Below are 26,369 nucleotides of genomic sequence, written 5' to 3'. Positions count from 1 at the left end.
ACCGCTTTATGCATCAATTTGGTGGAGTAGATCACCAAGGAAAACCTACCCTGCTGCAGGGAATGGGGCCGGGGAACATTATGCTGAAAGACCAACTTTCACACCCAAGAGCTCAAACTTGCTATATGGTGCAAGTCCTGCCATGTGGTATGAGTCAGCTGACTGAACTTCCCTTTTAGCACGATGCTAGAGTATTGATTTGCTGTTATTGCTATATATTTACATTACATTAATGTCCAGAGACCACATTATGCTAGATTCTATGCAACCCCATATGCAAACATGAAACAGGAGGGTGTTTGAGTCAGCTCAGAAACCATGTTTGCATATGGGGTTGCACAGAATCTAGCATAATGTGGTCTCTGGACATTAATGTAATGTAAATATATAGCAATAACAGCAAATCAATACTCTAGCATCGTGCTAAAAGGGAAGTTCAGTCAGCTGACTCATACCACATGGCAGGACTTGCACCATATAGCAAGTTTGAGCTCTTGGGTGTGAAAGTTGGTCTTTCAGCATACAAGCTGTAAATGAAATACTGGAGACAGACCTGGTAGGCTGGAGTGGAGTTGTTCCAGCATGCCCTGGTCTTTCCATACTAGAATTCACAACCATTTTTGTTGCATTGTCCCCACAATGGTTAAAGCAAGAGTTTTTTGCCTATTTCTTAGTCATTGCTATGATATTCCCTCACCCTGTCTACTACTTCTTGGGCCAGACGACCCTGAGCTGCATTAAGGACACTTTGCACAGCTCAGCATAATGGCTGAGATGGGGATGGGATTTTATATTTAATTCCCCTTCCTCTCCCCATAGCTAAACTAGTAGGCAGGCATAATCAGATTAGATGAGGTGTGTTATTTCTTTTGAGGGGATTACCCATATGCAGGTAAAATGGTCCTGCACAGGAAGGGAATGTTGCACTATCCTTATTAAGAACAACTGGTTAGTGGTAACTGTAGGCATTCCTTCTTAAATGCAAAACAATCCCAATGCTGACTTTCCTCCTTTTAGCAACCTTTTATTCTAGGATCGTTTATTTAAAGAATTATCAATTTAGAGGAACATATGGGCTATTTCTCTTCTTATCCAGAAAAATTGCTTGGGGCAATATAAAAATGGTGTTTCAGATCTGCACCTGCCAAGTCTGCCGCCTTAGGTAAGAGTCTCCTATATTTAAAGACAACAAGTCTCTTGCTTTCCGGCCAACATTTTGAATCTACGTAAGTCCTGAGGTAGGAAAGAATGAATGCAAGGGATGGGGATGGTATACTTCAGAAATGCATTACTAATTCTTTTTTCATATAAGGTCCTGAAACTATACACTTTTGTGAAAATGACTAGCTACCTTGGTCTGTCCTATGAAGTCCCCTCCTCTAATTAGTATTATTTATTATCTTAAGAAAATATGGTACGTCTACACAAGTCACTTTATTTCACAGTAGACTAATCTACTGTGCAATAAGACGTCACCACATAACCGTGTGCAGCAGCTACTGCATAGTAAATTAGTCTACTGTGCAGTTAGCTATTACCTATAAATACAAGTACTAGATTAACTGCATATTTATGGTTCAGTTGTTATGCAGTAGCTCTCATGTAGATGCTGACCAGGGGCAAATTTGCTCCCCATCAGCCACACAAGCAGGGGCCCAGTTCTCGGCTGCTCAGTTCTTGGCTACCCCTAGGAGCTGGGAGCTAATCAGCGCCAGGATGGGGTCGCTCTTTGCACCCTCCTGTCCCAGTGTTGCACAGCTTCTGGCTCCCCACAGGAGCTGGAAGCTGAGCAGTGCTGGGACTGTGGAGCTCTCTGCTTCTCCACTCAGCCAGGGGTTGAATGGGAGCTGTCTCACCAGTGGGCAGCTGCCAGCAAGCCTCTGGCTTAGCCAGCACTTGGCTGGGTGGGGATTGGGGGCCTGCTCACAGTTAACCAACTGGTGGGATAGCTCCTGACCAGCCCCAGCTGGGCCAGGATTTCCCACCTAATTGATGGCTTGCTGGCAGCTGCCCCACCAGTGGGATAGCTCTGCACCATTTAGCTGCTTGGTGGGGAAGCCCCCTTTGGCACTGGGCTGGCTGGCAGCGGTGTGTCCGGATGTGCACAGGGTAGGAGAATTCTGCTGGCTGCAACAGCAGCTATCTTCTGGCCCGTACACATCAGGGCCCCTCCCAATGTGCACAGGGCCAGGAGACAGCTGCTGCTGCAGCTGGCAGAGCTCTCTTGGCCCCCTGTGCATTGGGACTGGTCCCGTGTCCCCTGCCAGCCCCTGAGCTAGCACCCCAGAGGAGCCTGGAGGCTCCACTCTTGCTGCTGCAGGAGGGTAGAGCAGGACAGGAGCAGCCCTGTACTGCACTGTAATCATGCTCCTGGGAAGGCCTACTGCTTAGTAAAATACTGCACAGTAAGCCTAGCACATTAATAGCATGTGTAGATGTGCCTAGTGTTACATGCTTATCTCCTTAGATCCTCTCAACTGTTCAGAGAAATTCACTGAGCATGTGCCAGCTTCTGAAACAATCTAGAATGGAGAGGGATGGCAGGAGAAGCTGTGCCCAGTCTGGGCAGCTGACGGCAGGAATAAAGGCAATGTTATTATACCACTTTTTTCATAACAATAGATTGGAGTCTTCAGAAAATAAGTGGCCAGCCATAGTATGCTGATTTCATTATATATTGCTGGTCTCCAGACAAGCCTTGCCCAGAATTCAGGGACCTATATGGCAATTTTTATTCTCTTCTGTTCTTGCTGAATGTAAAATCATACGGTTCCTTACTGTGCTTAAAGGTGCCTCTTACAAAAAGAACTTCTATGTGACCCTGTGATGCACATGTTGAAATGCACTTATACACTTAGCAAATATTGTTATTATGTGAAGGGAAAAATAACAGCAAGCCATTTCTGCCAGGAAACACTCCTGGAGCAATCACACTCAGTCCAAAGTAGATCATAACTCCTGACTCACTGCCAGGGTAACATATGGGTCAGCCAAGCATTTTGGGACAGGATTGGCTGATTGGAGTTTATAGTCCCATTTCAAATTTAGAAAACTCTCATTTAGCAAACTAATTTGAGGTGAAGACGGAAGAGGGAAACTTTCATATCACCATTGGCCTCCTGTTTATCTGCTTATCCTGGGCCCTTAGCATAATAGAAAAATTTTGCAAGCACCTATAAATTAGGGGCCGTTGAGCCTCCCACATCTTTCAGAGTGTTTTGTGTGTAGCCTGGAATGAATGCAGGGACAGTACTAAATTAATTATTGCTAATGCTTTCTCTGGTTTCATAGATTTCGTAGACATTAGGGCTGGAAGGGACTTCACAAGATCATTGGGTTCAACCCGCTGCCCAAGGGGCAGGAAGTCAGCTGGTGTCAAATGATTCCAGCAAGATAAGCATCCAAGTGTAACTATTATCACTCCATTTTACAGATGTGACAATTAAGGCAGAAAGGTTAAATGACTTCACTGAAGCATCAGAGGAGTCTGCCCCAGAATTAGAATGCAGGAGCACTTTGTTGTCAATCCTATGCACAGACCATGTTACTGTTCATGATACATATAACATTTAGACCAGTTTAAATATTATTCAGACCTGTAGCAGACACAGTACAAGCCTGTTTAACTGGTTTTGAGCCACCTGGAATGGTTCAAAAGTGTACCTTGAAAATCATGTACTATTTTGAACTGGTTTACAGTATTATATGTGAGCAGCACGCATTCCGTGACATGGGTCTGCTTGATCTTCCAGGTATCCCACACTGCATCACTCATCCCCCACCCCAAACCCTCCTGGCTCAACTGCACCCCACTCTTCTCTTCCCTTTCGTTGGCACTATTTATCAATCAGCTCCTTTGCACCGCTTGTTCACTAAAAGCTATCTTTCTAACAACCAGCTGGGTCCTCACTCCCTACTTGACTGCAGCCCCTCATTATGCCCCTCCCCCCAGCCCCTGGGCATCAAAAAGCATGGATCTAGGCACTCCCTTACTCCCAGGCACCCCAAGTCAGGCCAACATTGCAGGCTTCAGTTAGTTCCCAGCTACTGAGTTTTATTAAACTCATATTTAGGAGAGAAGGGAAGGCAAAAAAGTGAAAACATCCCCAGTCACAAGTCTTCTCCTTGGTGGAACCCCAAAGCATGGGTGCAAGCCCTCCCTCCCCTAACTGCCTGCTGGAAGGCATTCATACTCCCACCCCCTGGTATCAGAGCCAGAGCACTTCATACAATTGTGAACTGCTTCCCAATCAGAGACATTTAGGAATGGTTCAGTTGTTATGTCTGTCCACACCCTGTGCTGCAACAACTGGGAACCAGTTCCCAGTTGACATCTTGGAACAGTTCAATTGTTAGGTGTGTCTGCATCCTGAGTTACCCCTCCTAGCTTACAAATACACATTTGCTGCTCAGTACAGGCAACTGGTTTAGCAGCAGGTAGTTGGTGACAGCACCTCACAGTGACATCAGCACTATCTTGGGCAGGCTAGACAGCTTTGATCTGTGCAGCTATATTTGGTCTGAAGTTCTTTCAGAAATCAGTGGCCCTGTTCCTTCATAGATTCTAGAGGCCAGCCCAAAATAAAGCGGTGAGGAGAGCTGTAACTGCTGATTGTGACAGCCCTATAGTTGTAGTGATCAGCTTGCATTTTCAAGACTGTTATTGTAACCAGAAAGACCAGACCAGTGGTTCTCAACCTTTTTAGACTGGAGGCACCCCTGAGAAAATGCCAGCTCTTAGCTTTTACTCATTTTTTGACCACAGAAAAATAATAGAGTGAGTCTTCTGTTGAAAAGAAATCAAAAAGACCATAACAAGTCTGAAGGTTTTTAAAACTATGAATTCCTGTTTGAAATCTCTGGGCGTATCTTGTGAATCATGTTTGTACATCTAACAGTGCTAACACTGTCACCCCATGGCACTATTGAAAGACTCTCAATGCACCCTAGGGTGCTGTGGCACCATAGCTCCTTGTTCTGCTGTCTGCAACCACAGAGAACAGTTTAGCTCCTTTGTCAGGGTTCAAATTACACTATGACTCTTGGTGGGGGGTCTGTGGTAGTGGCAGCTGGAAACTCTTGTCTCTTATGGGGGGGCTCAGGACCCCCAATCCTCCCTTATTTCAAACCTGCTCTTTGTAACCACGCTTCGAGTACTTAATAGCAACCTTCAACTATCTGAAGGGTAGCTCCGGAGAGGATAGAGCTGCACTGTTCTCAGTGGTGGCAGATGACAGAACAAGGAGCAGTGATCTTCAGTTGCAGCAATGGAAGTTTAGGTTAAATATTAAGAGAAACTTTCTCATGAGGAGGGTAGTAAAGCTCTGTAACAGACTACTCAGACAGGTTATGGAAACTCCATCTTTGGAGATTTTTAAGACCCGAGGCTCTGAGATTTCTAGGTCCTGGAAATCATAAGGGCCCCCAGTTCCAAACCGTCTCTAATCCACTTCTGGACTGATGGTATGCTACTAGTCTGGTGATGTAACCAGAGGCCAGGAGTGGTAGCCCATCTATTGTGTACTGTATATTCTTTCCCATACCTAATGTGCTGTGAAGCAATTATTCAATGTGAAGTAAAATTCACATTTTTGTGAGTTACAGTCAAGAGAGTGTCAGGTGCCCTTGTAGAAACAATAGGAAACTGTTAATTGAGGAATGCCCCAGCTTCCAACTAGTTTCTGAAGGTTTGCTTTTCATATGCCCAAGGCCAGGATCAAAGGGGATTGTCAGAATGACACCTGGGCCTAGAAAAAGAAAGTGGTTGAATGAGTTATTGTGAGCAACTCAGGGAGCATCTCTGAGTCCTGACAGGGATTCAAAGAGATAAAGAGAGAGTGGCACAGAAACTGCAGAAAGCAGGCTGTCTCTTCCAATCCAGAGATAACAAGGTAACAAGGCTGGAGGGAACTCAGAAGCTTTCAGGAAAAATGATAGTAGGGGTAAACCTCAGCCTGTGCGCTGTGTACTCTGGAATGAATTTGTTTGGAAGAAAGTGTTTTTGAATTACTTTAATCACAAGTCCCCAAAAACAGGGTTTCCACATCCCAAGCAGAGTTGAGCCTGACAATTGGTATGTGTATGTATACCAGCTCTCACACACACACACACCCCACACCACACCATACCATACCATACAGTCATATATATTATATATATCTCAGCTCATCTTCATCATTATTTAATTTATTTTTGGTTTCCCTAAACAGCTTCTTTTGATCTAAATCCTTTCAGTCTTACAAGATAATACCAACCAGATAAACCAAGTCCTGAGATCCAGTCCAGCAGTGGTAGGACCACTTAATTCTACCCAGAGAATCTCAACACGTCACCAAAGGGATGCACTCTAAAGGGACTAAAAGGGGTTGAATGTGCATGGCACATCTTTAACTGTTCATTTAGGGCAAATTTAAAGTCATATTCTGCTCCTGGCATTATTAGGACTGAGACTCTAGCCCTGAATTTACAGAGTATCATGGCCACCAACAGACCCATATTCAAATAATAGCACACCTTCAATAGATCTCAAAACATTAATAATAAAGAGACAGATGCAAAATATGCAGCTATTTGTGCATATGTAATTAAAGGATGTGACTGCATCACCTAAGAAGATAATTACTGTTATTGTGTTCGAACTGCAAAGCCATAGGGAGCTAGAACTCCTGAAGTATATGAAGCAGGAAGGCCGATCCTATAGGTGGGAGAAGGTAGGATCCAGTGTTAGTTTGCTGCTCAAACAAAAGGGTGGTTTTTTGTCTGCTTTCTACGTAACGGAGCCACAGACTAGCCAAGGTGTTTGATTTTGAGAACGCTTCTTCCATAAAGCCAGCAGGTTGTAGATGGCAATTGTTATATTACTCCAAACCTCAGTAGACTGCCTATAAATAGGCTACTGAAAGCTTCAGATATTTTACATAAATTGCAGTGGCAGGGTCCTGACGTAAACAGATTGTCCAGGTGGGCCACACAACATCAGCAAAGACTAATGGCTGATTTCAGATGTGGATTGGGATATGCAAGTCATTTTTTTTCAAAGAACGGTGTCTTCTTACACTAGGCCTGAGCCCAGAATTGCTGGGGACAGTGGATTGTGCAGTGATTTCTACAAAATGTGAGTTGAGTCATCCTCATCTCCATCCACCCAACTGTTCCACTTTGAAACTAACTACTCAACTTCATACCACCGGAGGTTCTTAAGAAGGGCGTATACAGGAAGATCTTTAACTGAGTAAGGTGCCTCCTCAGGAAGAGACTAGGTAACCAAGGCGGATCGTCAGTCATATTCACCCCAAAACATTATTAACCAGATTATAAACTTCATTGATGAACAAGGAAGATTTCTACACCTCACTGCCTGCCATCTGACAACAACAAGAGTAGCAATCCTACTTGATCTGCGCAACCGAAAGCACCCCAGAGGACAGATTCCCAGCTTCAGCTTGCTCTCTGCAAAAATGAGTTTTATTTCTTATTTGTACGGCGACTCTTCACCATCTTTAACTTTCCCAGAGCCTGACGCAGGGTCACGTGGTCTGAGTGCGCAGTCGGGGTGGGGGAGGACAGGAACTACCTCCCCGCACTCCGCCGGGCGAACGCTCCAGCTCCCACTGCGCATGCGCCCGTAGGCCCCTCCCCCGGCAGCGGCTGCACAGGCGCAGGAGGGCGACTGAAAAGGGCAGTGCCGCGCGCGCGCGTAGACGCTGCCAGTGCCGTTGCCTGCGCAGGGAGCCGCGCGCCGCCGGGATGGACGAGGACGTGCTCACCACGCTCAAGATCCTCATCATCGGCGAGAGCGGCGTCGGCAAGTCCAGGTTGGCCCCCGCCCGCTTCGCCCCTGGCCACCGACCCCCCCCCTCCCTGGCTTTTCCCTCCCTACCCTCGCGCGGAGGCCTCCTGCCCTCTGCCTCACACACTTCGGGGCGCGCGGGGGTGGGCACGAAGAGCTGGGCGGGGGCGGCGGCTTGTTTACCGCGCGGTGATGCAACGGCCGGTGGTGACAGAGGCCTCGCGCCGCGCCTCTCGCATGACGTCATCAATGCGGCACGTGGCGAGGGAGGGGGGCGGCCCCCCGCCCGGGCCCGGCCCCGGCCTCGGCCTCTTCCGCCGTGCTGGCGGTGGAGGCAGGGAAGGGCGGGGCCGGGCCGAGCCGGTTGTCGCGTCGCTTTCGCATCTGTCTGCTCCTCTGCAAAGGGGGCTTGTCTCGGCTGGGAGACCTCGGTACTGACGGACCTTGAGCAGGGCTCCCGGTGACTTGGTTGTGCCTGTCCCTTGGTATCAATAGGCCTTCGCTGCCCAGCAAAAAAAGAAGCCCTGGGGGTGGGTGATGGGGTGGGGGGTGTGCTCACTGCGGTGCTGCACAAAGCCAGATTGTAACAAGCCAGAGAGCAGATCTCCATAAACGTCCCTGGCCCAAGCATTGTCACATCTGAAGTGTGGTTCTGTTCTCTGCCACGCCACCCACCCACTGAGGTGCAGTCAGGCCAGAGACTTTCTATTGGGACTTGGCAAATAGCTCTTCGGCAGCGCCCCGATATTGGGCAAATGGGGAATGGAAGACTTCCTCTGAACTTGGGATAACCCCTGAGCAGAGCCATAACTGAAAAAATGCCCCAGTTGCTTTCCCAATCATACCAGCCCTTCAGGTTTATGCTTGGAATGCAGAAGCCAGGCTTCTTTTGTATAAATGTCCCACTTCAAATAAGCCCTTTGTTCAGCTTGGAAGTGAAGGCAGGCTGTCAGTGGCAACTCTCAGCTGCCTGCCACATGGTGATCAACATGTCACAAGCACACAGGACTGCCAATAGGAAACTAAAAAAAAAAAATGTTGTTTCTTGCCTAGCATGGGAAAACAAGAGAATCCTTGCGTGAAATTAATATTAGATCTTTAAATGGCTTTATTATAGAATTTCCCTTAATGAGACCCTGTTTCAAGTATTGTATAAATATTCTAGTTTCCACTTTCACTGAGAGCTCCTCATTGTGTTAGAAAATGGGTGGGGGGGGAGGGGAGAGAAGAGGGGAGTGCCAAAAAGCAAAGTATTGTGGGGCCTTGTTAGGAATAGAAACAACTTCTGTGGTGCCGGCAGGCAGACAACCCACAGGGCTTTAGTGATCTCTGAAAATTGTGATTCCTTAGTGGTGCTTATCTGTCATTTAGGTTTTTTTTTCACATGAGAGAGTAACTTTTAATCATTACAGAATAACTTATTTAGGACAAAAACGTTACACAAGGGCACAGTCTGGTAAAATCTTTCTTATGCACTGCTTTCTTAAGAGACTCAAAATAGAACATTAGAAATAAACTACTCTGAGCAGTAGGGCATGTGACATTGTTTTGGGCAGCTGTGGTCAGGGAGACTGACCACAACTGAATAGTGTCTTGCTTCAAAAAGCTTACTCCTTACTGAAAGTAAGGGGAAAAATAGCAATTCCTTCACCAAAATATGGTTGAAGTTTTATAGTTGGGTACTAAATTGCACTGCAATACTTCTGATGTCATTGTTTTCTAGGAGATCTGCTTCATTTAATATTTGCATAACTTTGTTTTCAGACTGTTAGTATACAATGACAGTCTTCTGGCAAGCTACAGCATTGTGTGTTTTTTGGGGGGGGAGGTTAAAGCATACAATATGTTCTAATAATATCTCTTATTTTCCCTCTGTCAGCCTTCTGTTGCGGTTCACAGATGATACATTTGACCCAGAACTTGCAGCAACAATTGGTAAGTATGTGCTGACCTTAATTTGGAAAATTCTTAGTAATTGTAATGGCAAACAGTAGCTTATTGGCTTGTATAACTAGTACTGAGGTACAACCTTCATTGGTTTCTTACTGCATTTATAAGTCTGTAGTATGTAGTTCATGTGCTGTGACTGAATCCAAGAAACACTAACCATGAATGTGATGTAAGAATGCATCATGTGCAAAATTAGTCCAGGATTGAGACCATACAGCTTCCACTCTCAAGAATGCAAAAGTACATTTATCTCCTAAGCCGGGATGTCCAATCAACACAGTATGGAAGTGTTGATGCTACAGCTTGTTTGCACCACAGCTTTGTTAGCATTAAAACCCTAGTGGGGTTGTTCCTGAACTTGTTAGAACCAACCTCTGTGGAAAAGGCTATTAGAAAACTATCTCTTCAAGGCTAACAGAAGATACAAACTCCTATTTTTAATAGGAATAAAAACTATAGGACTTGTATTGGGATTGGATGCTTAGGTGATGATCTGAGAAACTGAACACTTTTTATTAAGGCAGATGGTTTTCCTGTTCCAAAAAGCTTGACATTGTATTGGGTCTTTAGCTGCTGTCTCCCACTCCTCCCCTTTAAAAGAGGAGATAAATTAACATAGGAATAAAAGGCCTCAAAACAAATTTCAGTTCTTGACTAGCTGGGCCAAGGGAAAACTGAATAAAGAGCAGGTTAGGTTGCCTTAGATGCTGGAAAGGGAACAACCTTATGCCTTTGGCATGCCAGGATAGTATGGACAACAGTTTCACCCAGTATGAATGATGTTGTGAAGGAGAGGCTTGAATGAACAGAAATCTACCTGTGGTAGTTAAACTTTAGGGCACGTTGCCCATGCTCAAGCTAAATGAACATTGGAGCTCATATACATCCAAACTGAGTCCACAAATCCATGTTGACTCTACTGGTTAGCCTAACTGCAAGAGAGGTTCTGATGGAAAGCTTGGAAGAAACTGTTTTTTATTTATATCAGTGGAGGTGGCTACTGATAGATGCTAATTTTAAGACAAAATATCTTAATTCTTTATATAGATGTCTAACTTGATTCCTTTTTTAAAAATAAATCAGTTGGTTATCTGACAGCTATTGGGTTACCTTATAGGTTACAGCAGCCTCAGGACTGAATTGACTTGATCTTGTTATGAAAGCAGAACTGCGCCAGTAACTGAAACTTTGGAGTCAGTTGCACTAATACTTTGGCTGTTATGATATCCTGAAGGGGTAATCTAGGAATTAACACTTTCATAAGATATCTCTTAATGATTTCTTCCTCCTCATTGTTGTAGCTTGGGGTGGAGAAAGAGGTACCCTTAGGTCAGGGGTGGGCAAAATATGGCCTGTGGGCCATATCCAGTCCATGAGGCTGTTCTATCTGGCCTGCGGGGCCCCTAAAATTTTTAAAATTTATCTGTCCTTGGTTCCTGTTAAAAATGACAGGACTCGGGGGAATCCTTGGTGGGTTCCTGCAACAGCAGGATCTGCCCATCCCCGCCCCCCCCAGCTGGAAGTCCCAGAAGCGGCTTCTGGCCTGCCCGTTCTGGAGGCTCAGGTAAGCTGGGGAGGGCAGGGAATGAGCTGGTGCAGAGCATGGGGAAAAGCAGCCCTGCCCCATGGCCCGCGCTCCCTGCTGCAGCTGCTCGCAGCCTGCACGGTGGTGTCCTGAGCAGGTACAGGCAGCCCCACGAAGGCTGCGAGCGGCTGCAGCATGGGGCGCAGGCCAGAGGGCAGGGGAGGGGCTGCTTTTCCCCCACACTCAGCACCAGCTTGTAACCTGCAGCTGCTGCCAGCCTGGGCCCTGCGCTGGCTCTGGGCTCGCCTGTTGAGGCTGCACTGCAATGGCAGCAGTTGCGGTCCTCTAGCTTGCTGCACTGGGCAGTGTTTGAGGCTACCTCTGCCGCCTCTGTGCTGCCCGGCATGGAAGCACCAGGCGGGCAGCAGCAGCAAGCAGGGGTCTGCAGCTGCTGCTGTTGCAGTGCAGCCCCAATGGGTAAGCCTGGAGCCAGCACAGGGCCCAGACTGGCAGCAGCTGTGGGTTACAAGCTGATGTTGAGTGTGGGGGTGGGGAAGCAGCCCCTTGCCCACCCTGTGGCCAGCACCCCATGCTGCAACCACTTGCAGCCTGCATGGGGCTGCCTGTGTCTGCTTAGGGCAACCCCATGCAGGCTGCAAATGGCCAGCGTTCCCTGCTGCAGCCACGTGGCAGGGAAGGGGCCACTTTTCCCTGTGCTCTGCATGAGCTGCTTCCCTGCTGGTGAGCTGCTCCCCCCACCCCACCCCCTGCCACCACCACCATGGGGCTGGGAGGCACTGGGAGTGGGTGGGTGCCTAAGCACAGGGCCCGCACCAGTGACCTAGGGCCAGTGCCAGCAGGGTGGCAGGGGTATAGGGTCCCAGCTGGTAGGGGCTCTGTGAAGCCAGGCCAGCTCCCCTCTCTCCCTTCTGGTGCAGCCCAGCTCGGCTCCACAGACCCCTGCCAGTATGTGCCCTGCCCTGGGCCGCACTGGTGCTGGCCCTGGGACATTGGTCCCAAGACATTGGAACCTTGGTCCCAAGATGGTGACATGGGGGCGGAGCACCTGTCAAGGGCCGGGGCTACCAATGCAGCCCTTGACAGCTTGCCAAAACTGGGTAAATGGCCCTCTGCCAGAATAATTGCCCACCTCTGCCTTAGGTGATCTTTGCTGGCTTTATCTACTGTCTGTAAGAGTTGTTGATAACTGTAAAACTAAGGTTGCAGAGTCATTGCACACAGGGTATAGGGGAGCATATTCAGAAGGAAAAGTTCAGTTTGTACATGTAATTTTTGTGCCCCTCTGAGGGCTTTTCAACCATGAAGTCAATTAGTAATGTTAAATTGTTTTTTATCTCAGTTGTGCTCAGTGGTCACAGAAAGCATAGGGACTCAATTACTATAGGCTTCTTTCTATACACTCTCCAGAGGAGATAAATATCTTACTAAATTCCTCTTCTAAGAAAGGTTATTGGTTGGGATGAAGCTCTACTCCCCCTCCGCCCCCCCCAATTCTTTAGCTGTAGTGCAGTGGAAAAAACTTCAGTTTTGTAATCTGCCGGGGTTGGGCTCAATGGCCCCATCAACAAAAGAGCTTCAAAGGATTCATTTGTTGCTGCTGCTTTCCCTTTAAAGTAGCATAAGCCTGTAAGAGAACCAGTATCTCAGCAGGCATTGTGAATGCTGCGTGATGGAGGTCAGCCTTCCTGAATTTAAAAAGCTTGCATCTCTTGTTTTAGGGGTCACATGCTAGTAGTTAAAGGCTAAAACATTAGCTCTTAGATACATTTCTAAATATTCTAGTTGTAGAATCCAAATTTGAAAAGGGTATCTACACAACTTCCAATCTTAACGTTATCCAAAGTAGCATCACATTGCTTGAATTCACTAACAGCTATCTATATGAAATAGTCCCTCACAATTTAAATTTGGTGTGCTGCTAGCTTTGGACATTTAATTCCATGAGTAATTAACCTACCCACAGAGTCCAGGTCTTGCACAAGAGCTCAAGTCTTATTTTTTTTGAAACTGAGTTTCTAAACTCTGGAAAAAAGAGTCTGTACCTCACAACTTATACTAACAGACTGAAACAAGAACTATGTAAATAGCCGTTCATCTCTGGGATGTCTAATTCTAAACCTTTTATGTAGATCCCCTATTAAACATCTCCACTGCTTCCCATGCTTCCAGGCATCCATCTTCTCTTACAACTCCAATAGAGCATTCCCTGCGAAATTGACACACTGAAAACTCAAAATGCGAGCACCAAAGACGAAAATGTATCATACTAATATACTTGTAAATTAAGCTGAACAAGAACAAGGCGGTCTTTATTCTAACATGAGTTTGAATATCATCTTGTGTAGGTGAGTGTATGTGATGCTAAAGAGCATGGTTGAGAGGAAGGTGTGTAAGAGTAGAAGCTGGAGGGACCAGACAGCTCATTGTGACACTTGTGAGCTTACTCAGAAATTCCAAATGTTGCCTTCATGAGCTTGTGTATTTCTGAAAAGCCGGCAAATGCCACAACAGAAGTCTGATTGTCTAGTCTCAGGCTGAACCAGTGATGTACTGTGAGAGAGGGCTGACATAAACTCGTCCGATGGTGCAAGTAAGGCTCTTAAGTCTCCGGCAGGGGCAGTGGTAAAGGTGCATTTATTTCCTCAGCCTCTTGTGTTGGCAGCTATGTTGTAATTTACGTAGCGTTACATTTTTAAGTGCTGGACTCCTCCAATGACTTGCATATGAGTCAGCTGTCTCTAACTCAGGACTTCAGTGCAAGAAGGTGACTGAAAGTTTGAGGTGCCTACATTCTTTTAGACATCTACTCCTAAACTGATTTATGCTAATAGAACTTTGTTCTATTTTGGGGGAAGAAACAGTGTGCTTCTGGCAATATACCTAACTTGTGAAACAAGTACAGAGTGCAAGACTTAATCGGTTTTGGAAAAGGCCTGCATTGGCAAATTGTTGGCTGCTTGTTCTCCTAGTGTTGTCTGCAAAGGCGTAATTGTTCTGATCTAGTTTTGTATTTTAATATAGACTGTGCCTGCACAACAGCTTTTGGTGGGCCTTGAAGTTTTAGCACAGCTGTAGCTGGATTTTTGAGCTTATCTCACTTTAGAGGTTTCTGGTTGCCTCTTGTCCTTCAGTTCTAAACTTTCTTCAGCTGCATCAACCTGAGAATAATTGTCTACTGAACCACTGGGCCGGGTCACTGTTGTACTATAATGTGAAACTGAGGGATACCATTCTTGTGCAGTATCATGTAGAAATTGCTGCCTGCTGGATTGGATTTGAGGTTTGCTTCTTTTAGCACTTTTTAAAATGGCGGCTTCCTGCAGGATAAGGACTACTTTGTTCAGCTCTAACGGCTGAAGATTGTTTTTGAGTAGAAAGTGTGAGTTCTTCCTTGTATGTCTGGTGCAAGTAAACGGAGAGTAAAATCCTGGCCCCAGTGAAATCAATGAGGGTTTTGTCACTGATTTACTCAGACTAGGGTTTCACCTTTATGGTGGGTAACTATGGAACTGTGAATTTAGACATAGTTGTTGGGGTGCACTATGAATTGCAAACATAAGCAGTCATTAATTATCCCCAAATACTCTTGCATGACCATGTAGCTTCTAGGGTAAGCAAGTCTTAAAAATGGTTGACATCCCCACTAGTTTCAGTTGGTTATCTGCTCCCTCACAACATTGTTCTGCAGTATAATTGCCATCAAAATGTTGCATTCCACCACAGGAAACTGTTTCAGTAGTACCAGTATATTAAATTGCAAGATGTTAAATTGAGGTGTATGATGATCTTTTGATCTTTCTGAATGGGGGTGGAAGGGAAGCAAGCTACAGTACTAACATAAGAAATTGCTGTGTTCTGAGTCTGTGGATTGTGTTGTCTGCTTGTCTTGTATCAGTAGATGTTAATTGTTTGACCCTCTTCGCAACAGCATGTTGGAAAACCTACTAATGTAACAAATGTCAGTGCTCTCTTGCAAGGTCATAATTCTCTATAAAAAGGTTCCTCATTTAAACAAATGAACAAAGACTAAAATAGTAATAGCTCAAACACTTATTACTTGATAGTCTCTGACTGTTTTATATGACATTGCTATGTTCATCAAGTTGTACAGGCCTTTAAAAAAAAATTCTGTTAGTTTTCAAGACCTCTGCAGCTTGTCAGAAACCTAGTCTAGCTGAGCAAGCAGGTGTAGAGTAAGAAGTGGCTTCTTGTAAAAGCAAGTCTCTTGTTTCACCTTCTGCTCTATTTATTTGCCTTTACACTTTATCACTTTCAGAGGGCTTAAAATATACTTTGATTCCAAATAAGTAATTGGAATGCTGTAAAAGTTTTAAAGAAAAATGGTAAATAATCATACATTTAAAAAAAATTGCAACCTTAACATTATTAAATACTCCAAGAAAAACTTTAACGAGTCTGTTAATATTAACTTGGAATAGTATGGAATTCCATCCTCATCAAAGGGCTTACACATGCCTCTTTGGCAATGTATCTTCAAATCTGTACAATCTGAATAACTCTAATCAACGGAGAAATCTTGAGCCTGTTCCTGGGTCTACTATATCAAAGTAGAACTAGAAAAAATCTAGTGTGAGTTTTTAGAATAAGAAAAATGTCTATCAAATGTTTAGGGCACACACCTTAATTTTAAGATGCAGTGTTGTATGTGAGAGAAGGTTTCACGTACCCTCATAACCAGGGATCCTGGTTTTTTGGGGTTTTTTTTCTGATTTAAAAACAAAAAACTAACCAACCCCAAATCCACAATTAAAACGAAATGCTGCTATGTATATAGGTATCAGTTGAACACAATGTTTTATTGATATATTTACAATTTAAAGCAATTTAGAAGCCTACCAGTGTCTTAATCGCTATAATACAATAAAATAAATTCCACAGCCCTCTGCTCCCCACAGTAGCGTCCGAGCCCTGGCTGCTGCCCATGGTCAGTGGCAGCTGCTGCCAGCCAAGCAGGGAGTGGAGCACAGAGCCTGGCTCCCTCTTCCCCACGGGTGGCACTGCCAGAGCAGAGGCTGTGGGCAGGGGTGGGTATGGGCAGCAGACTCAGGTTCCCTATCCTACTGCACAGCCCCTGGGGTCTCCGTAGCTCCACAGGCAGGACCCAGCAGGACAAGGCGGAACAGGGCTGGGCAAGGAAACTCTTTGCTGCTGTGAGCCCTGAGCTGCCCCTGCCCGCCCAGCAGCAGCAAGGGGCACAACTTTGTGCTGCTGCGTGGGCGGGGGGTGCCTCACCGGGGTCATGCAGCCCTTACAGCAGCAAGGAGCTGCCCAGCCCTGCTCTGCCCTGCCATGCCAGGTCCTGCCTGCTGGGCTGCAGAGGCTCCAGAGGTAGGATAGCAGAGTGGAGAACCCAAGGCCTCAGCAGGCAGCCCACCCCGTCCTGTGCACAGATCTGGGGGGCACATTTCCCTTCCCTCCGCTCCTCTGGGAGTGTGCGCAGCGGCAGGGAGCCAGTCCCCCCTCCCCTGATGGGCAGGGCTGGGGGGACTGGGACAGGGTCGCAGGCCGCTCAACTCCCTCCCTATGGGGGCCTCAATTTCCACCCCCTCCCCCCCTGACTTATCTATGGTAGCGCCTCTCCAGGCTGCCTGGCAGCCATGTGCATGTGTCCCCTGCCTGACTGCCCTCCTCCCACTCTCCCCAGCCCCTGGTGGTCTGGCACTCTGTCAGCCTGCAGAGAGCTCTTTGGAAATGTGGAAAATCTGCACGTTTCTCCATTCTAAAATGACAAGTCCACGTTCACTCCCTTGGTGGTTCTTCTCGGAAGTGCCCTTTGCTAAACTGCATAGCAGTATCTGCTTTTCCATTAGAAAACAGAATCGTAAGTTAAGAGCAGAGTTTTGATGTCAAACTATTGAAAATCAGACAGCACTATCTTTAGGATTGTTCAAAATCAGGGGTGTCCAACCTTCTTGAACGTGGGGCTGGAGCGTGAACTTTTTATCACCCAGTGGGCTGGCGAGCCATATTCAAAGACCTCACAGGAAGTGGTATCACATCAGGAAGCGATGTCATGTGACTTTTGACACCAATGAAGCTGCAGGAAGTGACCATGAAATGGGTCTAACCAGTTCAAAACTCTCCTATAGCATCCACCTCTGCCACTGTTTGGGACAGGATAGTGAGCTAGATGGACCATGGGGCTGACAAAGCATGGCATTTTTTTATGCTCTTTTGTTCAGAAGCTCTTATGTTCTTTGGCTGAGCTTCCAAACTATGGCTGAGACTTGCAAAAAGGGGTAGATAGGCATGTTACAAAGTTGTCATAAAAGATTTGGAGCCCTCTAAATCCCATTCATTTTAATGGAAGTTGGCCTTTTGACTTTGCTGTGAAAATCTCAGCCCAAGGTGCCAACCAAATAAGTCAAAATATATTTTGCATTTCTATGCAGTGCATCTTTGTGGGGCTCTCCAAGCATTTTACAAACATTAAACGAACCTCGGGACGAGCCCAGCCAGAGCAGCAGGGGCTCAGCTGCACTTTCCCCCTACCTGCACTGGTCAGTCCTAAGCGGCATATGGCTCCGCTGCCACTTCTGCCGGCTGGTGCTGACCCAGGCAGGTCTGTTCCATCCGGAGCAGCGTGTAGCTGAAGCTGGCTTTCCACATGCTACTGGGGACGGGAGGAGCCCGGCTGGGTCAGCACGGACCAGCAGAAGTAGCGGTGGAGCCATGTGCTGCTTGGGACTGACTGGTGCAGGAAGGGCGAAAATGCAGCTCAGCCTCTGGCCGCTTCTGCTGGCCAGTGTAGACCCGGCTGGGCTCTTCCCATCCCCAGTAACATGTGGGAAGCCAGCTTCTGCTCTGTGGTGTTTTTCCTGGCCCGTGCTGACCTAGCTGGGTCCGTCCCATCCAGAGCAGCATGTGGCTGAAGCCAGCTTCCCACGTGCTGTTGGGGACAGGAGGAGGCTGGCCAGGTCTGCACTGGCCAGCAGAAGTGGCGGTGGAGTCATGTGATGTGTGTGGGACTCTTGTCTCTTCCCCAGCCCTTCAGCAGCCATTAGGAAGCTGCTGAGGGAGGGACAAGGGGTGGGAACGAAAGTAAACAGTGTTTACTTCTGTTTCCCGTCATAGCACTGCGGGCGTCAGAAAACGGCTTGGCGAGCCGCATGTTGGATAAGCCTGTTCTAAATCGAACTGAGCATGGCAGACCAGTCTTCAGTAGTAGCTAAGTTTTCAGTTTCAGTTAAGCAGGAAAGGGAGGGTGAGTTGGCTGAAGATTCATTCCTGTCCCTGCCCCTATACAGGTAATTCTGGAAGAAATCTTTTTTTTCTTTATTCTGCCTATCAAAAACAAGGTACATGTATAAAAGAAGGGTGTGTTTGTATTTGAGGAAAATGTAGAATGCCACTATTCCTCCTGATTCTTTACTGTTTTATCTGAGTGGTCTTTGAACAGCTCTGTAAAACTATCATAGTACTTAAGGCCAGAAGAGAATATTGAGATCAAACTAGATGATGACTTTGTATAATGTGGGTCACAGTATCATAGCCACTTATTCCAGTTCTGCCTTGTTGCTTTTGATAATCTTGGGAGTGGCAAGCTGAGAGTTTGACTTGGCAATACTTAATGATCTCAAATGGCCTCTTGGTTCTGTTTGTGGGTTGTTCCCCCCCCCCCTTGGTTGCAGTATAGAAGTCTTTCTTTAAAACTAAGCTTGATTTAAATTCAACTTTGGAATACATGATGTACACAATTAAAGGTAGAAATTTGAAATTGTAAAATGGAGCAAAATGTGTAGAAGGAAAGCGGCAGACAAGGTTCTTTGCAAGCTTCTGGGTACAAACATCCTTCTTTTGTATGCAAAAGCTTGCAAAGAACACTTTTTCTAACTACTTAGTTGGTCTAATAAGAAATACCACATTTACCCAAAGAACCTTGTCTACCTATGTATGCCCTTAGACAAACAAGGGCTACAACCAACAACCCTAAAAGGAAAGAAACCATGACGAGTTCATTTTAAAGAATGTTAAATACTGTTAGAGTACCCCACTTTCTAGAAGAAATACAGTACCTGCAATTTCTGTTCCTAGAATCTTTAATCAATTTTTTTATGCATAATCCCATACAAGGCTTTGAAGCTGAAACTTCAGGGTTATGCAGAGGGGGACAAATAGTAATTATGAGAAATACCTTGGTCCATTCCATTTGTTCTTGCAAAGTACAGCTTTATTTCTAAGTTTTGGTTTTCCTCCTTTACCTTATTTAAAAAATTGGTGCACACTTGAAAGAAAATCTAAGACTTTTTTTTTATTTTTGTTTTTTTTGCTCTTCCAGGTGTTGACTTCAAGGTGAAAACTATTTCAGTTGATGGAAATAAAGCTAAGCTGGCAATATGGGTAAGTTCTGGATATAACCCTTGCTATTATTTCAGTGCTCTGTTCTAGTAGTGATGGCCCTTACATGAATATATAGTAGAAGGGATTAACAAGTTTAAGGGAGGATGTTGGCTTTTCTGGGGGTGTTGTTTTTGTGTGGTGTTGTTTGTTTGGGGTTTTTTGTTTGATTGGCCAATTCATAAAAATGGACCTGGACTTGTAAATTTGCTCTGGTCTTATTAAAAATCTGAAAATAGGAATGGCCTCTTTTGGGGAATTCTCTTTTGGGAAAGATACTGTCAACAAATTAGATGGCTAAAGACAGCAACTGTGAAGAACAACATGAAAAAGTCTAAATTTGAGTTTGGGTTAAATTACCTCAATCTATTTTCCTACTACGAAGTTTGACATTTTGTATCTGGGCTTTCTTAATATGCTTTAGTAAACACCAAATGCCTTTTGAACCCGCCGAGCTGGGTCCGACTAATGTGATGCCTCTCTGGGCTTGGTGTGGGAGCATGCTAAAATGCCGGGGTCTTTTTTTGTCTTTTGTATGTCTGTATCTGTAAGAAGTCAGTGTGCATGTCATCTCTAACATCTGACAACTGCAGCAACAGGAACTTAATAGTCTCACATTTTTACATCTGAAGTACAAGAAAAGGGAAAAAAATATCAGATGAACCCCAAAGACTTTTTGCTAAGCCTTGAGTCCAGGGTTGTTCCTATTAAGCACTGACTTAATTATGAGATAAAACATCAAGAAACTGTATGTCCTGTAACTTCAGCTTGGTACTGGAGATGACCACTTTAGTAGGTAGAGAAGGAACTTGCAACTTTTAATTTGTGGCAACAAATGAATGCAGGCTTCTAAGTAACTTAAGACCAATTGTACACTCTTCAGTCTGTAAATTGGCCCTCTCACTCCCATAGTTAGTAGCACTCTTTGATAGAACTTGGGTTATTTTCTTTGTGCTGGAGGCTGCCTTCAAAGCTGTACTGCTAGGTGAAGTGGAAGAAGCATGCAGGTGAGCAACTTTTGCGAAGGCAGGGGACCAATCATAAGCTGTCCCTTTGTTCTCTTTTATGTTTGAAAAATTTCAAAAAAAAGCAAAAACATAGGGATTTTTGCATCAGGTAGGCAGTAGCAGGCAAGTCCCCAAAATGTCCTTAGTGAAGTAGTATGTATAGTGATAGAAAATGGATAGGCCCTGCTAAGAAGAATAGAGAAGGAACTGGAGCCAGTGGGGTAACTGTATTTTGCTGTATGATGACAAGAGGAAGAAAATGAAAAGGGAGAGTAGGAGGCCCTTCCTAGAAAGGAAGAAAACATGTTACAAGCAATATCTGTGTGTATATATACTCTTCCCTGGGGAAATGGGCAAACCAGCTTCATGAAGAGGTAAACTTGATTTGTGGGGAAATGGCTTTTCCTGTCCTGTTTCCTAAGCACAAATATAATGTAGAAGACTATTATAAAACTGGATTTTCCTTAACACAAATGATGGACAGTCAGTGCTAAATTCAACTTAAAACAAACATGTTCTAAGTGTTAGAGCCCTCAGTACTATTGTATATACTTGTACATGGTGGAAAGCATCTTTATACTGTTAGAGGAAGCCTGAATATGGACTGATAGGGGAAGTGGGCTCTTGGCAGGGTGAGGTAAGTGCATCTTCATGTAACAGCCTGGAGGAAGAGTAGCTGCTGTATGCTGTAAAGATTGCTGTTTTAGTCTGTGTGAACTGGGGAAGGAGAGGAGACTGACTATATAAGTACTTTGAGATCAGGTCCTAGGTAGAATTCCCTTCCTCCTGTTCTGTGTCCTACTCATGTAGGAGACTTGATCTTCAGGATTTCTTTAAGATGTTTAATCATAAAATATTGAAAACAGGCTTTTTTTTTTTTTTTTTAACTTGAGGAGCTTTGAATCATAATAAAAGCACATTTTCCCAGTTCACAAGCTTATTGTTTGTGAATGTAAATTACTTGTCTAATAGATGCACTTTGTCTGGCTTTTTGTGTTGCTTGCACTGTAGCTTCAGAGATTCCCAACAAGGCATATACAGTAAGCACTTTTATACGTGGTCTTTGCAGACCTTGTAGGTCCTTTATATAGTCATAAAAAACATCAGCTTTCACTTCAGTACATTATCACTTCTGTGCTGCTGCTGCAGGATTGTTTGCTGTAACTTAAGTTAAACATATTTACTATGGCTTGAAACTAATTCATGGATACCGGACAGTTTAATAGCTTTGATTATGGCTTAGCTATCATAGACTATGCTGTGTTACAGAAACTTCTGTGGTTGCACTTTTTCTTCGTATGCCATCCTGCCTGCTACAGATCAGTAATACTCTGGAAAAAAGTTCAATGTCTTCCTGTGTGCACATTTTATTATTTGATCTCTTAAATGATTGAACTGTTAAATGCTGCTTCCTAAAGAATAACTTTGGTTTGTATAATCTTGACTGAACCATCTGAAATTGACCTACAGTAAAGTTAGTAAACTCGATTTCTACTGGTGTCATTGTACTTGAAGCTTGAACGTTTGCTCTTTTGGGTGTTCTTCCAAAAATAAATTGAGCCATCTAATGGACGTCTGAATTTCTTCTTTAGGATACTGCAGGTCAGGAGCGGTTCAGAACACTAACGCCTAGTTACTATAGAGGTGCACAGGGTGTTATCCTAGGTAAGTTTGATTTGTTAATGTTCAGTTTTAAAATTGTTTTTATTTTTCTGGTCTTACAAAAGAGTTAACTACAAACTAGCTGCTAGTTATCAGTGATTCTTTTTCTCTATCTGTATGATCCTAAACACTGGTGGATGTAATTTTTTTTTTCCAAGGAAAGATCATCTCTCTTTCTAATTTTGTGTTCTGCCTCCTGGAATTGACCCTTGATAGTGGAAAGGTGGGGGACAAGGGAGAAATCTGTGTTTTTAAGTGAAAGGAAACATCTGAACCAAATAACCTACAGCCTACATCTGTCTACTGTAGTTCTAACTGTTGCATTATGTTGCCTTACTAGGAGAAAAAATGTGTAACCTGCTTTTAACAATAAACTTAACCTATGTAATCTATTGTAGATTTAAGTGGGGTGTCTGTTGCATTTTTCTATGTTATCTTTCATTTTGTACCTTTGCAGTTTGAAATAGTGGCTATGTTGTTTTTGCGCACATATATACCCACTACCTGTGGAATCACACATCTTGCGACATGCTCTTATACCTCCAGATAATGCATATAACTTATCTATTTCTCTCTCTCTTTTTATATAAACTTAACTTTACATCTCTGTATGGGGCACCAGTACTGTGCCTTAAGTTGTTTTTAAAGCAGGTGGCAGTTCGTGTTCAGTTTTATATCTGACATCTGCTAGGACTATAATATCGAAATCCAGGCACTTTTTTCCCCCCAAGTGAGCAACGGTGGCTAAATAGTTGCAGAAAGCCACTTCATCCTGTCCGCTTTCTGTGTGAGAACCCATTCTGTAGTGAAGTTCTTGTTCGAGTGCACACAGTGCAAATAACTCATTACCTGGAGCTGGTTTTGTTTTTGATAGTTGTAGATTGTCAAGGAAGTCTCTCAAGTTTGCAACCTCAGACCTCCTGTTTATGCTTTAAATGCATGTTAAAGATGGCAAAAATTTTATAGCTATTTGATATTCAAGCTAGTAGCAGTAGTAGATGTGCTTTACTTGGTAAGATGGCTTTTGAGTAGCCTGCCTCAGCCAAAGTCTGTCATAGTTTTCAGTGATGATATGGACCCACTTTTGTCAGATGTAGAATTGTTTTAATTGTTGCTTCTCACATTAATTAGATTTAGAATAGAATGTGTGGACTTTCAGGAAGTTCTGTAACTAATGTGGGGGTTGTTGCAACTCCTGAAATGAAAACCACGTTTTTTGGAAAATAATGTATTAAATCAGACTACTGATAATTGCCATTTCTCTTTTAGTTTATGATGTCACAAGAAGAGAGACCTTTTTAAAATTGGATAATTGGTTAAATGAATTGGAAACGTACTGCACAAGGAATGACATAGTTAAAATGCTAGTTGGAAACAAGATTGATAAGGTAACTTCAGTCTGCTTGCTTTTATTTCTGTTTTCACAGGTACACTTGTCACAGCATGTAATGTTTTTTCTTCTTATAGGAAAACCGGGAAGTTGACAGAAATGAAGGTCTCAAATTTGCTAGAAAGCATTCCATGTTGTTCATAGGTATGTTCTTAAAGATGTACATAAAACTTATGTAAGTGCTAGTGTTACTCTGTGTAAACTATGTAAAAGTGCTGCCACAGTGATTTCTTCTGCATTGTTTAAGTGCTTTATAAAATTACCTTGAGCTTCAACACCCTTGAAAGGTTAGGGGGCTGGGGCACATGACTTATGATGAGAACTGGTCTTAGTTTGCAGAAGAGAAGACTGAAGAGGGATGATATCAGCCTTTAACTATCTGAAGGGTGGTTACAAAGAGGATGGAGCTAGACTAATCCGAGTGGTGGCAGATAACAGAACAAGGAGAAATGGTCTCAAATTGCAGCAAGGGAAGCTTAGGTTGGATATTGGGCAACACTTTCACTAGGAGGGTGGTGAAGCACTAGAATGGGTTACCTAGAGAGGTAGTAGAATCTCCATCCTTGGAGGTTTTTAAGGCCTGGCTCAACAAAGCCCTGGCTATAATAATCTAGTTGTGGGGGATGGTCTTGCTTTGAGCAGGGGGTTGGACTAGATAACCTCCTGAGGTCCTTTCCAACCCTAATTTTCTATGGTTATGAACAAGTGTTTCCATCTTGTTTAGACATGTCTAATGTGGATGGACAACTTCATAGGTTCATTCCAGGTGAATAAAATAGATGTGCATAAAGATTAAGGGTGACATGCTGGCTCTTGAGTGAAGCCAGAATTTTGCCACTTGACATGTTCATTGCTTTATACTACACTTGTGTAGCCAAAACCAGAGATGGAATTTTTTTTATAAATGCTGAAGATGGCAAAGAGCTGAGGGCAAGTTCTGTGCTGTGCTTGGAGGGGCTGGGGGTTGCCCACACAGGTGTGCATTGCAGGGCTGGGGGGGGACACAGGGAATTGCACTGCCTACCTACTCAGTTATCTTATTGCTGAAGTCTAAAACACAGACTCTTAACATGTCAAAATTAACTAGAGCTGCAACTTAGTATTAAGATATCAAAGCTCACCTATAACTGGGGGAGAAATATCAGCTCAACTGTCACGAACTAGGAGTCGCTTTTTATTTTTCACCTGTGACTTTCAGTCTGCTTCCTAAAAAAAGTACAGAAACAAACACCTCTATCTCTTCCATTTAAAGTGAGGGCATACCTTCCAGTCTAAATTTTTATTTATTTGCTGCTTGCACTTTTTTCTCTAGAGGCAAGTGCGAAAACATGTGATGGTGTACAGTGTGCCTTTGAAGAACTTGTTGAAAAAATCATTCAGACTCCTGGACTGTGGGAAAGTGAGAATCAAAACCGAGGGGTAAAATTATCGAACAAGGAAGAAGGCTATGGAGGACCAGGCTGTGGTGGATATTGCTCTGTGTTATAAACTCTGGGAAACTTATCCTCATGCATATTTAAACAGATAATGACATCTTTCTGTAAATAAACTCATTAACTGCTATTTTTAGGGACCTTGCAGTTTGCACATACTTTGTTTTTGTATCATGGCAGTGAACATTTGTAGAAAAATGTGCTCAGCAGCTTTTCCAGTTGAAAATTGTTATGGTAAGCATGCCCAATTTGCATTCTTCAGGTTTTTATATGTAGCATAAATAGTGCGCAAGAAGAAAAAAAATGCACTCAAATTTTATGACCTTATACATTCATCACGTAACTATTCTGAACGAATCCATCTGACAAATGCACATTACTGCGTTCTGTCTGCTTTGTCTCCTTCTCTCTCTTTTTTTAAGTAGTCTTGGAATTCTAGAACTACATCATTTGAAAAGATTTTGAAAATTGACGCAAGCTATATATGTAATATCTTTTCTTGGTAAAGCTTTTTCTCTGTAGTTTAAAAAAAAAAAGTGCATAATCATGCCTTTTTTTTTAAATGGACAGTTTTGTCTAATGCCATGCAGTTAGCAGACTTGTCTAAACCATGGCCTGTTCCAGTTTGCAGTGTCATCATCTGCATCTATCTTGAAGAGAGGCTTTGAAAAGTTGAACAAACCCAAATGTTGCAGGGGAAAGGATCATTTTGGGTGTTGTATGGGGTTTGTATTTTTTTTTGGTGGGTTTTTTTTTTTTTTTAATTATCGCTTCAGTTGACTGCTGTAACTGGAGTTTTAATCCTGATATTTATACTAAATTCATGGCACTCTGGTACTGTAGTTTTCATGATGCAATTGACTGTCCTGCAGTAAAAAGTCTTCATTTTTGGCTTGGGGTTTGAATGATGTGTCCTCTCTATGTGAATTAACTTGCCACACTTCTGTACAGACACTTCCCGTAATGTTTATAATGTACTTCAGTCTCAGTATCTCAAAACAGTGGCTCCCTGTGGTTATGAAGGTCTGTATCACATGATTGCTTTGTATTGCTATTGTTCAGAACTATAACTTCCTGTCACAAAAGCACTAAATATGGGGAAGTTGTACTGCTTCTGAATCTCTGTATGGAAAGTACTATTGCAATGAGTGTTTCATTTGGGTTTACTGTAACAGCCAATGGCTTGTTTCAGAGGACTTATATAGACTAATTAATAAATTCTTTTTCCACAGTG

The 26,369-nt window shown here is 44.0% G+C and overlaps 1 protein-coding gene across 1 annotated transcript; it reads left to right on the top strand.

The window, feature by feature from the left end:
- The first annotated feature begins 7,677 nt into the window (after positions 1-7,677).
- On the top strand, positions 7,678-26,369 carry RAB18 (RAB18, member RAS oncogene family). The gene is made up of 7 exons (XM_019531564.1): positions 7,678-7,814; positions 9,669-9,724; positions 19,585-19,646; positions 22,243-22,315; positions 23,582-23,700; positions 23,780-23,846; positions 25,015-26,369. Exons 1-7 carry the CDS (start codon positions 7,747-7,749, stop codon positions 25,188-25,190), a joined length of 621 nt encoding a protein of 206 aa, XP_019387109.1. The 5' UTR covers positions 7,678-7,746; the 3' UTR covers positions 25,191-26,369.

The sequence above is a fragment of the Crocodylus porosus genome, unplaced genomic scaffold (genome assembly GCF_001723895.1).
Source record: "Crocodylus porosus isolate Cpor-Errol unplaced genomic scaffold, CroPor_comp1, whole genome shotgun sequence".
Taxonomy (NCBI): Eukaryota; Metazoa; Chordata; order Crocodylia; family Crocodylidae; genus Crocodylus; species Crocodylus porosus.
Note: the sequence above shows the minus strand (reverse complement) of the source record. Positions and strands in the feature narration are given on the sequence as shown.

Excerpts from the sequence above, each read along its gene's own strand:
- RAB18 (XM_019531564.1), top strand. The coding sequence starts at position 7,747 with ATGGACGAGGACGTGCTCACCACGCTCAAGATCCTCATCATCGGCGAG. Across the intron at positions 9,725-19,584 it reads AGAACTTGCAGCAACAATTG|GTGTTGACTTCAAGGTGAAA; the intron begins GTAAGTATGTGC and ends TTGCTCTTCCAG. Across the intron at positions 22,316-23,581 it reads TGCACAGGGTGTTATCCTAG|TTTATGATGTCACAAGAAGA; the intron begins GTAAGTTTGATT and ends TTTCTCTTTTAG.